This window comes from Anabrus simplex, chromosome 2 (genome assembly GCF_040414725.1).
Source record: "Anabrus simplex isolate iqAnaSimp1 chromosome 2, ASM4041472v1, whole genome shotgun sequence".
Classification (NCBI taxonomy): Eukaryota; Metazoa; Arthropoda; class Insecta; order Orthoptera; family Tettigoniidae; genus Anabrus; species Anabrus simplex.
The window spans coordinates 485,175,404-485,190,714 of record NC_090266.1 but is presented as its reverse complement, the minus strand read 5'-3'; the positions used below and the strand labels follow the sequence as shown (position 1 = coordinate 485,190,714).

Genomic DNA, 15,311 nt, shown 5'->3' with positions numbered 1-15,311 from the left:
TGTCAAGAAAATTTTCACTGACCCAAGATTCGAACCCGGGATTTATGGCACATTACAGTGGGATTTTGGAAAATATATGTCATCAGTAAGTAACGTGTACCGTTAATCAATAAGTAAAATTTGTGCTGTAGGGCATAAATGTCATCCTAAAATTTATCCGAGAGGTAGTTAGCTAATGTTGAAGTAGGGGCCTCTAAGACACAAAATGCCAACCGCAAGAGTCGAACCAATGATTGTGTAGCGCCATATATGTGTAAATACCGGCATAATGATATACGTGTTCCTGATAATGGAGTGAAAATGTAGAGTAATACGTGAAATATGAAATGAATAAAACATATTGAGAGTGTTATATATAATTAGTAACTGTTCGCACAGACGCATGATATTGTGGAGGAACATATGGCTTCATTTAGAGTAGAGAGAGAGAGAATTTAAGTGGGTGCGGACAAGTTAAATGCCGTGTTAACGAAATGAGCCGGGGCGTGAGATAAGGCTACAGACCGGGTCGGCGCGTTGTGTATTAGAGGGAGCCTTGTAATGTTGGTAGGGTCTTATAAGTAACAAAATATCGCATTCATCCGTAAGAAAAATTCTGTTTGTGGAACTCAGGACAGCACAATTAGATTAAATAATGATAGCTAGACTTCGTGACAGATCATTGCGGCGAGTGTAGTGATAGGTCACTGTAATGATGCCATGTTGAGGGTCGGAGTTCGTTGCCCGGCCGAGTCAGTGGATAAGGATTTCCCCTGTGACTATATGATTGAATTATGTTGTGCTTGTTATGTTATATGTTCTTCAGTGTATGAGCAATGTAAATTCTGTTTTGCAGTTGCAATATATTTTATTTTTTTGATGTTGAATTCAGTTCATGAGGTTGTATGTACTTGTGACAGTGAGGTTCTAACCCTTGTCTGTAAATTCAGTGTAGGTTAAGGTGCATTATCATTGTAGTGTAGGTCTTGCTACAGGGTAGGATATGTTTTTGTGTTAATAAACAGCTAATTAAGCATATGCGAGATATTTTTAATTTTAGATGAATCAGTGAATTAACTTAATTTAGTTATGTCAGGGTTACTATCGATTTCGTGCGTACGTTCCATATTATCGGCATTCATATGAGTGGAGGATGGTATTGAGAAAGAATAAGTAAAATAGTTTCGGACTCAAATAATAATAGGGATTGTTTTATATAAATTTTTGTGATGAATAATTTTATGATATATCAAAATTTTGATTAATTTAACAAATCTTACAAACGTAACTGGATAAAATTTTGATTTTAGAGGTAACAAATTCTACTGACGTGATGGTCACGAATTTAGTGAATAAAAATGAATTTAATGAATTTAATTAATTCAAATGACGAGTTCATGGATTACACGGCGGATGTTGTGCTTAATGAATTTACATAACCTCATGCATTTTTAAATGGAAGGCTATAATCAAGTAGATAATTTGGTAATTAGTAATTGCAATTACAAGGTTTATAGTAGTGATGTTGTAATTTGAAGGTCGAGAGAGAGAGTAATTGAATTTGTTTATTCAGAGAATAAATGAAGAAGTCTGGTTGTATAGTAATATTTCAAAGGTCACTCTGACGAATTCACGAAAATACGATGGTAAATTATTATAATGATTATTTGTTTTATTATTGAAAATTTGAAATCAAAAGGTTATAAACAATATTTGGTCCGAAGAGTTTATTGATTTGTACAGAAATATTTTGCTTTGCCAAAGTCTAGTTTAATAAATTTTGTGTTCGTAAAGGTTCTCATTCAGATTTTATTTAATCATTTTTTTTCTTCTCTTTTTATCCTTCCTGTGTAATTAATTTAAGATTAGTTTTATAATATTCGAAGAGGTTTCTGTGGGTAGTACCCAGTCAGCGACCCTGTGATGACTCAAGCTGGTGCCACATTTCAAAGCCAGGAAGGGTAGAGGGTTGAGTATTGAACATAACAATAAGTAAGATTCTATTAGAATACATTTTATCGTAACCACCTATTAAAACAGCCTTTGCTGGCAGGACCTAGAGTTTACAGTGCACTATGTCTTCTGGTATACGCTAGAGCAATTTTGTTACTTTCATAGATCTGTCTCTGTCTTATCCTTGGGTTTGACAATATGAAAGTGACTGAGATATGAGTGATGCTAGTAATGCCAATCCTTATGCAGCCAGTCCTTGCTATGAATGGTGTGAAAATGTTGCTCATAGGGTCGGTTGGTGTATGCAATTCAGTGGGCTTGGTAGACTGATATGTAACAGCAACTCTGACTCGGTGAGGAAAGCAACAGGAAACGACCTCACTCCTCATTTCCCTAGTACACCTCTTCAGTGATGCCTAGGCCATTGGTGACAGCTGATGGCAGAGCTGTTGAGGATCCCACCAGCGTTAGCACTGATGGACTGTACATACATACATACATACATACATACATACATACATACATACATACATACATACATACATACATACATACATACATACATATTCAAACTGAGGTGTGCTTTTACCAACTGATGAGCCCAACTTCACTGGGGTGAAATGCTGGCAACCAGGAATGAGTTAGCTGGAAAAATTATAATGTCCAATAACAGACTATTTATACTGGTATTACAAATTTACTCATTCGGGACAAATATTTCAGGTTCCCTATGCGAATCAACATCTCTTATCATCTGATGGCCAGGCAGGCATCAATTTTTAGTAATGAGACTAAGTCTTTCATAGTGCATTGGCACTGCTGGTGGCTCCAAGTAGCCTACGCAGTGGCCTCCACGGAATGCACTAGCCATGCGTCTTGGTGGGTGTGCTATTTACCAACTGACGAGCCCAACTTAGCACACTGGGGCGAAACACTGGCAACCAGGACTGAGTTAGCTGGAAAAGTTACAATGGCCAATAACGGACCATTTATATTGGTATTATTGTAACTGATCATCACAAGTTTATATGAAGCAGTATTAGTAGAATACTTGCTCGCTGTGGACTAACAAACAATTTTGAGGTCAGAGAAAACGCATGTCCCCTACCAACTTTCATTAAAGATACAATTGTGTATATTACTATGTAATAAGTTCTTACTGAGTAAAGCAGATTTTGTTTTTAGTCCATGTATATTTTGATAATACCGTATTTTCTCACAATTAATTAACGCCCCCGCCTAATTTACGCTCCCCAATATTTTTGGGTCCAAAGTGGAGGAAAAGAAATGTTCACATATTTGACGCACCCACTTCTTCAAACATCCATCACGCAAATTAGGATGTGTTTCGAAATAAAGATTTCAACCAACTACTCAGGTAGCAGCCAAGCGTTCTTCAGCTGGGTATTTGGTTGGTTCTTGTAGGTCCAGGTAATTCACAGACTGGAAATCAGAATATGCAGAGGTTGCTGAAGCCTCGGACTAATGATAAAGCTGGGAAGCCAAAACAAGCTTGTTGGGGACTGAGAAGAAATGCATGTAGAAGAACTGGGACTGGTGAAGAGAGAGACAATCTATTTGAAGATATGGTGCCCTTGTCCTTTTGTGTTTTCTTTCTATTTTTTCACTTTGCACACTGACCTGTCATTGTTTTTATCTTATAATGTGTTCCTTTCAATGTTCCTACACTGCTATATTCAGGTTTGATTTGAATTTGTTTGTTCCTTTCCATTATTTGTATGTAGATACAAATATGGTTTGCAAAGAATGAAATGCTTTATCAGAATTCTCATTTTTCCATTTCATTCCCACTTGCCACAACTTTTGTTCACCGATGATTATTCTAAACATTTGAATGACTTTGCTATTTTGAATTTGCAGCTGCCTACTATAAGAGTAGTCATTCACTCAGTATATCAAAATCAAAAATAAAAATCTCTTTATTTGCAAATGAGGTGTCTACCTCGGTGGCAAATGGTACACTAAAAATACATTATTGTCAAGCACTAAATTTTAAATTAAGAAGAGAAGATGAAAATTTTCCTAGAATACAATATTGTACAATTTACGCTAACAATTTTTCTATTAAACACACAGCTCATCCTTAATATATTTATATTGTTTACAAAATTCTACTTATAATATCTCCTGTACTAGTCAACATAGTCAACATAGTCAACTCATATACAGTATGTGGAATTACTTCAAATAATACTATACAACTGGTATAAGATTAAAATTTACATTGCATTTATTTACTTATTTATTTTTTTACCCATTTTGGAACATAAGTAGCATAAAAACCTGCTGCGTCTTTACCAGAGCCACTTTTGCCACCACTTTTCAGAGTTCCTAAAGGGACTTCACAGGTACCGTAGCGGTCCCAGGGCCCTCGAATTCCCCACTGTACTTCACCCCTACAGGCAGTCCCCTACTTTGGCTGTCCAAACTCCTTAGACCAGGGGATGGAGTTAATTTATTCACACACATTTTTTATTTACAATAACCTGCACTGGTTGAATGCCCTCTACTATTTCATTTATTTTCTCTGTTGCTGTTTATTCTCTTCTTGAATATCTGTATAGATTTTGGAAAAGGATCAAACACTACCCCTGGTAAACTGTAGTGCACTCCTTCACGCCCTTCCCAATGAATGAAAATTTACCCCAATTGCTTTTGCTAAAATTCCTTCTAATTTTATACTTGTGGTCAGTCCTGCCAATATAATTATTTTCCAATTGAAGCCTCTCACGGATATCTCCCCATGCTGCTTCTCCTGTATAGGCTCTATATAATCCCATAAGTCTAGTTTTCTCCGTTCTCTAACTTAAAGTTTCCCACCCAAGTACCTTTAACATTTCTGATACACTACTCTTTCTCCTGAAATCCCCTGTTACAAATCTTGCTGCTTTCCTCTGCACACTATCTATTTCTTTTATTAGGTATTTTTTTTTTTTTTTTTTTGTTAGTTACTTTACGTCGCGCCGACACAGATAGGTCTTATGGCGACGATGGGACAGGGAAGGGCTAGGAGTGGGAAGGAAGCGGCCGTGGCCTTAATTAAGGTACAGCCCCGGCATTTGCCTGGTGTGAACATGGGAAACCACGGAAAACCATTTTCAGGGCTGCCGACAGTGGGGTTCGAACCTACTATCTCCCGAATACTGGATACTGGCCGCACTTAAGCGACTGCAGTTATCGAGCTCGGTTATTAGGTATTCTTGGCGAGGATCCCAAACACTGTTTGCCAATAATGGACGAACCATACTTAAGTAACTTTTCTCTTTTAATTCTTTATTGCATCCTTTAAGTAGGCTCATTATGACATGTAACGATCTATATGCTTTCCCAACAATGTCATCCACATGAGCCTTCCAGTGCAAATTACTTTCAAATCTCACACGTAAGTATTTGCACTTGCCATCTTTTGGGATAACTACCTCATCCAAAGTATATTCAAATTCAGTTTTAAAACTCCTGTTTTTAAATGTTGTAACAGTTGATTTGCCTCCATTAACCTTCATATTATTTTCTTCAACCCATTGTTGGATACCCTCAAGGTCCCTTTGTAATTCTGAACAATCCTCAATGATATTTATTTCTCTATAAACAATTATGTCATCTGCATACAATCTGATTTTTGATGTTATATTATTCCCTAAATCATTTGCGTATATTAAGAAAAGTAACGGACCGATTATACTACCCTGTGCAATTCCTTCCCAAACTTTATCATCCTGCAATACATCATTTCCTACTTTGACTTTCTGAACCCTTGAATTCAGAAATGTTTTTATCCAACATGTAACCCTTATGTCCAATCCTATTCCCTCCAATTTCTTTAATAATATTCCATGTTCCACTCTATCAAAAGCTTTGGAAAGATCTATGGCTATGCAATCTAACTGGCCTCCTGAATCCAACTGATCTGATATGTCCTGCTGAAATCCCACCAGTTGTTGTGCCTCACAAGAAAATTTCTTTCGAAATCCATACTGGCTCATCATGAACCAATTTTTATCATCACATATCCCTCTGATGTACTTTGATATTAAACTCTCCAGTATTTTACAAACTATACTCATAGCTGCCGACTTTTAGAAATCAAAAATAGGAAGATTTTTTAATTCTTGGATTTCATCGCATATATTTTGCCACGGTCTAAGTGAAAAAAGGACAGGATAAAAAGCATACATATCTACAGTTACAATGTGATCTTAAACTAAAAAGAACATTTAAATGGTTACAAGAAAATGTACCTAATCACTCTCATTTATGACACATACACACGAATAATAATACAGTCGAACCTTGATATCTCTAACCTACATCACTCGAATTTTCAGTATCTCGATCTAACTTAGATTTTCCGGCCGTTTGTCCTATTCTTGACGTATACTGCATTTATTTCTCTATTCTCGAAATTTGGTTATACAAATTTCTCAAATTCTCGAAGCAAACATTTCTTCCCTTGAAGCAAAAAATACTCTGTAACTTGAATTTTGTGCAACATTAACTGTGCAATACGGCATTTGTGGTTTGTGAGGAACAGTTAACAAGTAAAGAAAGGGTTTCAGTGAAGCTGGAAACTAATATGACGGTAACCGAAAAACTCAAACCTCTAGTGATCGGCAAATCGGCAATGCTTCGCTGTTTCTCGGGTGTCAATTAAATACTGGTCACGTACGAAAGCAAGCCCAGAAGTAGTGGATGAAAAGCTCCATTTACGAAACTCGGCTGTGTGTATTGACAAGAAGTTTCAACGTGAAGGGAGGAAAGGTTAACCGCAACAAACAGAAGAGAATAACGGATTTTTTTCCAAATGTGTTAACGGAGGTATGTTTCTTGTTTCACTACTTTATGTACTGTGTCCTGTCTTCTAAAAAGTTACTATAATAAGTGGTATAATTAAAGTGATGCCGTAAAATAGAGTATCATTGTATATTTTTAAGTACCGTTAAACATAATGCATTCAGTAAAAGCCCGTAGATATATATGATTCAATTATGTGCTATACATGCTCAAAAACGGTATTCTCCATATCTCGAAATTTCGATAACTCGAAATAAAATTTATATCCCGATGTGATTCGCATAGTAGTTTCCTTTATTAGACTGTAAAATGAATGGAAATTTAATTTTATAGGTATCTCCGAACACTTGGAGATAACGCTTGTTATGTTTTATGGCCATAACGTGAAGAGAAAATACCAGAAACTGTCACCGACACGACTCCCTGAAATACATTCAATTCATTAAAATTATGAGGTAAGCATAACCAAAAATGCACTGAAATACGCGAGACTATCACATACAAAACACATCGGTATGTCTCATACATTATTAACATACGACTTTGACACAGGGAAAAGCACAGAACTGCTATAAAAACACAAGGCATACAATTCCAACGAAATTACGCACAAAAACGATGGTAATAGTGCGCGAACCACACAATATGAAACTCATTCTTTCGTCCCGATTAACTGAGTCGCTAGCGTGCGCTAGGTTTTTCTAGCCTCTCTTGCTTGTAGGACGATTGCCGTCCCGAATCCCCAACCGTAAAGCACACATGCTGCTGTAGCGAGCAGGAAACTCGATACACGAAGGCGACGGACGATACGGTACACTCGCGAAATAAAGCATCAAATAAAAACGCTTGAAAATGAAGTTGGGTAAATTGCACAAGCACATAAGAATTTATTCTTTATCCTAGGGGAAGAGTACTGATTGTACTGGAAGTTATATTGGTCAAAAATAGGAAGAATTAAAAATAAATCGGAAAATCGGAAGACGAGTTAAAAAACAGAAAGTTTCCGGGTAAATCGGAAAGGTTGGCAGGTATATATACCGGTCAGGCTGATTGGTCTGTAGTTCCTTGGTTTCCTTTTATCACCCTTTCCTTTATAAATTGGTATTATTATAGATTCCTTCCATTCCTTTGGTATAACACTATAGTCAAAGAGAAATTTTAAATAAGCCACTATGTACCACCCCATTGTCTTTAATATCTCCCCAGTAATTTGATCACTTTCTGCTGCTTTTCCTTGCTGAAGCAGCTGAATTTCTTTGAAAATATCTTCATTTGTGAATGAGAAGCTTCTTGTTTCCCTCTCTATCTTCTGTTTCGGTTTCCAACTCCTGACAATCTTCTACTGAATCTCTGAATTCCCCACTAAATAGGTTTGCTTTCTCAGTATCTGTTAAATAGTGTTCACCCCCTTCTCCCACCATTGTAGGAATTTGGATTCCTTTTCCTTTTTGATTCCTGATATATGAATACAGCTTTTTTCATTTCCCTTTGTGGTCATTACCCTCTCGAAGTATGCCATTCATATAATTCTCTTTTGCTTCCTTTTTCACTTTATTCAGTTCCCTCATTAGATGTTTTCTAGTTTCTCTACTCTCCCTACCCTCTTTGATTTTCCTGTTTACTATTCTACATTTCTTTTTAATTTTCTTATTTTCCTTGTATAATAAACAGGGTCTGAGGTCATTTTACCCTTCTTAACAGGTACAAATCTCTTCTCTCCTTCCCAAATGATTCCTTTAAATTTAGCCCAAAGTGTATCCACATTACTGCCTTCACTTATCCAACAACTGAATTGTGATTTAAGGTAAGTCCCAAATTCATCAACATTAGTTTTTCTGTACAATTTCTTGTCTTGTGTGACCCTCTTATTAAGCCTTTTTGGTACCAGTCCTACATCCATTATTACAGCCTTATGATCACCTATTTCTTCAATTACCTCAGTTTTATCAACAATTTCCCATGGTTTAACCAAGAATACATCTAGTAAGTTATTGAGAGGAGTCGGTTCTTGTACTACTTGTGTATATCCTCCCTCCCAAATTAACTTATTTGCCAGTTTCTGTTCATGGGCTTCACTTGCAGCTCCATTCCATGCAACTTCAGGCAAGTTTAGATCTCCCCCACTTAATTACCATATCATTATTATCGTTTTTATGAGTATAATCTATTATTTTCTCAAATATTTCCATGTCTCTTTCCTCTCTTCCAGGCCTGTATGTTCCTATAATTCCCACCTCCTTCATATTATCACAAACTAATTTTATCCCTAATATTTCATCCCTTTCATCAGTAAAGCATTCATGTCAACAATAAGTTTCTTTCACCAGAATAAACACCCCCCCTCCCATTTTATCTCCTTGGTCTCTACGATAGACTGTATACCCTTCTGGAAATACTTCTCTATTACCCACCCCTTCTCTCAACCACGATTCCACTCCTATCACCACATCAGTCTCATAAGATTCCATCAATGTACTGAATTTTAATTGTTTGTTTACTACACTCTGACAGTTTACCAAGAGCAATCTCAGACCCCCTTCCTCCCTAAAACTTGACTGTTGCACTTGGGTAACTTGAAATTCCTTACTTTCCTGAGTTTCATTTTCTAGTTGACTGAGCCAGCTTGAAGTACAGCTGGCTCTTTCTATTAGTTTTCCTGGTCAGTATTATAACTCAAGGGAGTTGCCTTTTTTACAGAACATATCTTAAGATTAATAAAATCTAGAACAATATTTGCTATCTTTCGCTTACCTAAATTGTTTAGATGAAGGCCATGCTTTGTGTAACAATGTCTCTTGAAACTGCTGCATTCAATTACCTGGGTATTATGAAAATGTTTAAAATTTTAACCATATCTGTATTAACTTTGTCCACTTCAATGTTCACACACGAGTCTCTAATCAAATCATGCCTGTGGGGCACGTTGACTACAAAGATGTTAGTGTGAGTCAGCTTACCTAGTGTACATTTAAGTTCAGAAATGACATTCTTAGCGTCGTCGTGAGCTACGTCATATCATTATTCATCTGGACTATCATATAATATTATTCTCAGACCTACTTCTGAAGTTGTTTCCTTTCATTCTTCGTTCTTTTCCTCTTTGCATTTCTTCCCACGAGTATAATATTGCTTGCCTCTATCATCAATTTCCCTTTTCTAGTTCTAACTGATGTAATTTCCGAGATAAATGCCAGCAGGCTGAAACTGTAATTTCTCAAATGTTATGCTGAAGAGGGGGGTGAAGGGATCTTATCTTAGTCCAGTTCCATGCCGGAAAGTTAGATGTCTTTCAATTTTGTAGAAGTTTTGGTATTATCATCCTGCAGAGTTTTAATGTGTTTAACTGGAAAGCTAAACAAAGCCATCATATTCCTAGAATTTTCTCTCCAACTGAGATTATGTCTTGAGGAAACAAACAGGTAATGAGTGCTCATCCTTTTCTTACCTATCATTTCAATTGCGAATATATTATTTCTGCATAATTACAGAATGAAAATAAAACTATATACATGAATTTCTTTCTATGTAGCAGTCAGCTGTTAGGAAGGAAGCCATATTATCCAGTGTCAACTCCTGTAACAGGTGTTGCACAGGTACTGTATGTATATTATCGCATTATAATTTCTCTTTTTGACAGACTGCAAAACTTTGAAGTTACATTATGTAGCATTCAGTCAATAGTCGTTATTCCATGCAGCCACTCAAAATTGACATCCTTTGAGACAAGCTTACAAAACTCTTTACCACTTAATATTCTTCTTGTTTTCTAAGTGTTCTTACAGTGAAATCACACTGATTTGTGATTAATATTCTTCTTGTTTTCTAAGTGTTCTTACAGTGAAATCACACTGATTTGTGAATATCCTGGAAGCTACTCTACTACAGTATATTATTTTCTCACTAACATATACATAAATCACTAACCAATTTTGTGCAGGTCAGTTTCCCCAGCCTGTTGGAAGTCTGCTATATGGCGATTGGACTTTGCCATGCATATGCGCATGTCAAATGTATCAACGATAGGCTGCCGAAAGTATTCTTTCATAGCAGCATGCCTTAGACTGCTAAGGTCAACACCATGGAAGCACTGCTGATACCTACAAATAGAGAAAAACAAATTAATATCAACAATGAAACAGCAAATACAGCAGGAGAGTAAACAAAAGTGGGACAATATACTTATTGCAAGATCTTCCTCATTTCACTCTATCAAGATATGCTAAATTACTTCACATACAGAAATTCACAGAAGTCGCTCCCATTGTCTAAAACATTTATTGATAACATGAAAACACTACAAAGAAAAACAAATCAGTAGTAGCAGTAAAAAAGAAAACACAGTAGGATGAGTGATCGTTGTTTGCTATGCTTTCATGCAAAGCAGCGAACAGATCGTGGTTGACGTTTTTCTCACAGGAGCACACTAATAGGATGCCTTTCTTGAGAGCCTTCTTGGTTCAACTACGGGAGCATTTCCCTTGTTATTACACATGTTATTGGTTGTTAATGAAGTGTTTTTTAAAATGTTATTTGTTCGTGGTGTCGTCCTCTAAAGATATTGTGCCACTACTTGCACCATATTTTATGAACCTGCGTGTAATTGAAATTGCGGAAGTGTAAAGTGTTGTTGAATATGAGGAAAGAAATGTTAAGGACGACACGAACACCCAGTCCCCAGGCCAGGGATATTAATCATTTACAATTAAAAACTCCTGACCTGGGCGAGAATCGAACCCGGGGCCGCCGGGTGACAGGCAGACTGGTTGCCCCCTACACCGCGGGGCCAGACTACAGCTGAATAAGTATCACACTTTATGAACCTATGTATGAATGTCTACTGCATGGGTTTCCAAAGTTGAAATTAATTACCTGTGTTTCATTAATTTGATTATTCTGCATGTATGAATGTATGTACTCAGGAAAAGTAATAATGTTTAATTGTTGTGGGTGGATGGATAGCTGCAATGATATGCTGATGTGTGCCATACTGTTGGAATATAAGCGGGAAAGTAAAGGGAATTTCACATCATGAATTTCCATACCATATAGAGCTCAGACAGAAATGGCTCAGTGCTATTTCTAGATATACATTTCTACAAAATTTGATTCAAAAACTTCTTGCGTATCTAGGGGGAATGTTCTTCAATCTGATTTTCGCCTTGGGCTGAGAATAAAGAAATTGAAGAATAATGTTTCCTTACCTGTGTTTGAAGATTATCCTGTATATAAAAAAACACCCAAAGTAACCCCAGAAAGTAGAACAACTGTAAACCATGTGAATTGTGGAATAATATGAAGTTAGACGATGACTGCAAACAGTATACAGTCAAAGCGATAATGACGTTACTATTACAGCAGAAACAGGAAGATGTTATAATGATTGACAAGGCATGTATTGTACCAATTTAACCATTCATAATAGCAAGTCCCTTGAAGTTCAGACAGAAAATAATACTCACGATTATTTAAAAACCGCAAAGTATTTATCGTCACTAATTATAAAACTGCAAATCTGGTAATAAAGTTAAAAAATTATAAATGGGACTAGAACACCAGACGAGACAATTGCATCAATATAACCAGCGCCACACGGGTTGAAATTCATGCTACAAATTAACGACATAACCCTCCAATATAAAATGTACATTCATTTCAGATCAACTTGAATATTTAAAATTTAAAAAAATAATAAATCACACAGATGGCCAGAAAATTCTTTAAAACAATGTGTATGTATTCTGGGAAATTATTTCACCTAAATGTACAAGTATGCTAGGGACATTTTTCACAAAATTACCATCAAGGTGCACACTGAACCGCTACATACGACATGCGTCATGTGAAACAGGTGAAACAGACCTACTGAAAGCCAGGCTTCAGTTAGAATGGAAATGCTGAATGAAGTCTAAATAGCGTGTTCTCCAATTATTGATGGGATATCTGTAAAAAAGTAGGTACAGTACGATAAGTGGTTAGATATATTTTTTGGTCCTAAGGACACTTCAGCACATACAAAACCTCTTAGACGTGGAAAGAGATCTGATGAACGACCTATTTTTCCAAGATGCAAGAACAAATAGGAGAACACTCGCAAATAATTTATTATGCTGCCCAATAAATGGCTATTAAACAGCTACTGAACTCTTCCCATTTGAAAGCACCAGCCTTCCAGAATTATGGTGCAACCATTGCTTCACTGAAATTTGTAAGGAAATTCTTCGATTTCAAGAATTAAACAGTGCTACTGCACATCCATAAAGAGAAAATGCACATTTTTGACTAAAGTGACAAGATACTATCTTGGTTGGAAAATTAATTTCTTGTGCATCTAGCAGAAATAAAAAATGAATTGAAGGAAAGGTTACTGGGTTTATGAGTAAAGAAAAGCATGAAACCATTCTAACAACTACTTCCTTGACCGTTAAATGCATCACATGGCTTCTGTCTACTATATTTCATTTTGTACTAAGTAGAACATTTAAGGGTGATTCATTTCAGGAGGACTGATATACTGGATTGCAGGACAGTAATAGTCTACATGAACAGGATACTGAAAAGAGGCTTATTTTCATTATTTTTTATCCTACACACACAGAAATAAAGGACAAATTGAAATAAAGATCACATCAGTTAAGAATGTGCAAAGAAAAGTGGTTATAAAGAGGTTTTTTGTTTTGCTAGTGGCTTTACGCCGCACCAACACAGGTAGGTCTTACAGCGACAATGGGATACGAAAGGGCTAGGAGTGAGAAGGAAGCAGCCGTGGCCTTAATTAAAGTACAGCACCCGCATTTGCCTGGTGTGAAAATGGGAAACCACTGAAAACCATTTTCAAGGCTGATGATATTGGGATTCAAACCCGCTATCTCCCGGATGCAAGGTCACAGCTGCACACCCCTAACCGCACGGCCAACTCGCCCGGTAGAGATATATTCTTAAGCTCAGGGACAAATATATTAAACAACTTTAATGAACATCACGTAAATTGAATTTTCCCACAGTCTTTATTCATGTTCTGTTTGTTATAATTTACAGGCAATCCTTACCTCGCTCAGTAAAAAAGCAATAGACAGTAAGAAGTTTCAGAATACAGAAAGGGAATGGTTGGCATACAGGGATGCTGCAGTAGAAACAGCAAAGGAATGCCTGGGAACAACAGTGTGTAAAGATGGGGGAAAAGTGAACATCTTGGTGGAATGATGAAGCGAGGCCAGCTTGCAAACATAAGGCTCCAAAGAAGTACTGATGCAAACAGGGAATTGTATGCAGATGAAAGAAACGGAGCAAAACAAATAATAGCTGAATCCAAGAAGAAGTCGTGGGGTGATTTCGGTAATAAACTTGAAAGGCCGGTCAAGAGGCAGGGAAACATTTTTGCACAGTAACAAAGAATCTTAGAAAGAGAGGGAAAAAGGAAATGAAATGGCGTATGGCTTTTAGTGCCGGGAGTGTCCGAGGACATGTTCAGCTCGCCAGGTTCAGGTCTTTTCATTTGATTCCCAGAGGCAACCTGCATGTCATGATGAGGATGAAATGATGATGAAGACAATACAGACACGCAGCCCCCATGCCGGCAAAATTAACCAAGGATGGTTAAAATTCCCAACCCTGCCAGGGATCGAACCCGGGACCCCGGTGACCAAATGCAGCAAGATTTGTAACAGGGGATTTCAGGAGAAAAAGTAGTGTATCAGAAATGTTAGAGGAACTTGGGTGAGAAACTTTAAGTACAAGAAGGGAGAAAACTAGACTTAAAGGATTATATAGAGCCTATACAGGAGAAGCAGCATGGGGAGAAATCCATGAGAGGCTTCAGTTGGAAAATAATTATATTGGCAGGACTGACCACAAGAATAAAATTAGAAGGAATTATAGCAGAAACGGCTGGGGTAAATTTTCATTCATTGGGAAGGGCATGGAATAGTGGAACAGTTTACCAGGGGTAGTGTTTGATCCTTTTCCAAAATCTGTACAGATATTCAAGAAGAGAATAAACAGCAGCAGAAAAAATAAATGAAATGTTATAGGACATTCTACCAGTGTAGGTTATTGTAAATAAAAAATGTGTGTGAATAAATCAATTCCATCCCCTGATCTATGGAGATTGGACAGCCGAATTAGGGGACTGTCTTTAGGGGTGAAGTACAGTGGGGTCTTCGAGGGCTCTGGGATCGCTATGGTTGCTGTGAAGGCCCTTCAGGAACTCTGAAATGCGGTGGCAGAAGGGGCTCTGGTTAAGACGCAGCAGGTTGTTATGCTACTTAGGTTCCAAAATGGGTTTAAAAAAAAAATTGTAAATTTCAATCTTATACTAGTTGTATAGTATTATTTGAAGTAATTCCACATACTGTATATGAGTTGACTATGTTTGTAAGTACAGGATATATAAGTAGAATTTCGTAAACAATATAAATTTAATAGAAAAAATTGTTAGTGTAAAATCTATAATATTGTATTCTAGGAAAATGTCTTCTTCTCTTGTTAATTCAAAATTTAGTGCTTGACTATAATGTATTTTAGTTTACCATTTGCCACCGAGGTAGACACCTCATTTGCAAATAAAGTGA

General features: G+C 36.8%; 1 protein-coding gene across 4 annotated transcripts in view; it reads right to left on the bottom strand.

Annotated features, from left to right (window-relative positions):
- LOC136864193 (histone-arginine methyltransferase CARMER) overlaps positions 1–15,311 on the bottom strand; it is a 466,045-nt gene that overhangs the window by 201,325 nt on the left and 249,409 nt on the right. For all 4 annotated transcript variants that reach the window (XM_067140868.2, XM_067140869.2, XM_068226203.1 and 1 more), the window contains exon 7: positions 10,669–10,841. In XM_067140868.2, the coding sequence (XP_066996969.2) occupies positions 10,669–10,841 (173 nt within the window). The remainder of the gene's footprint in view (positions 1–10,668; positions 10,842–15,311) is intronic.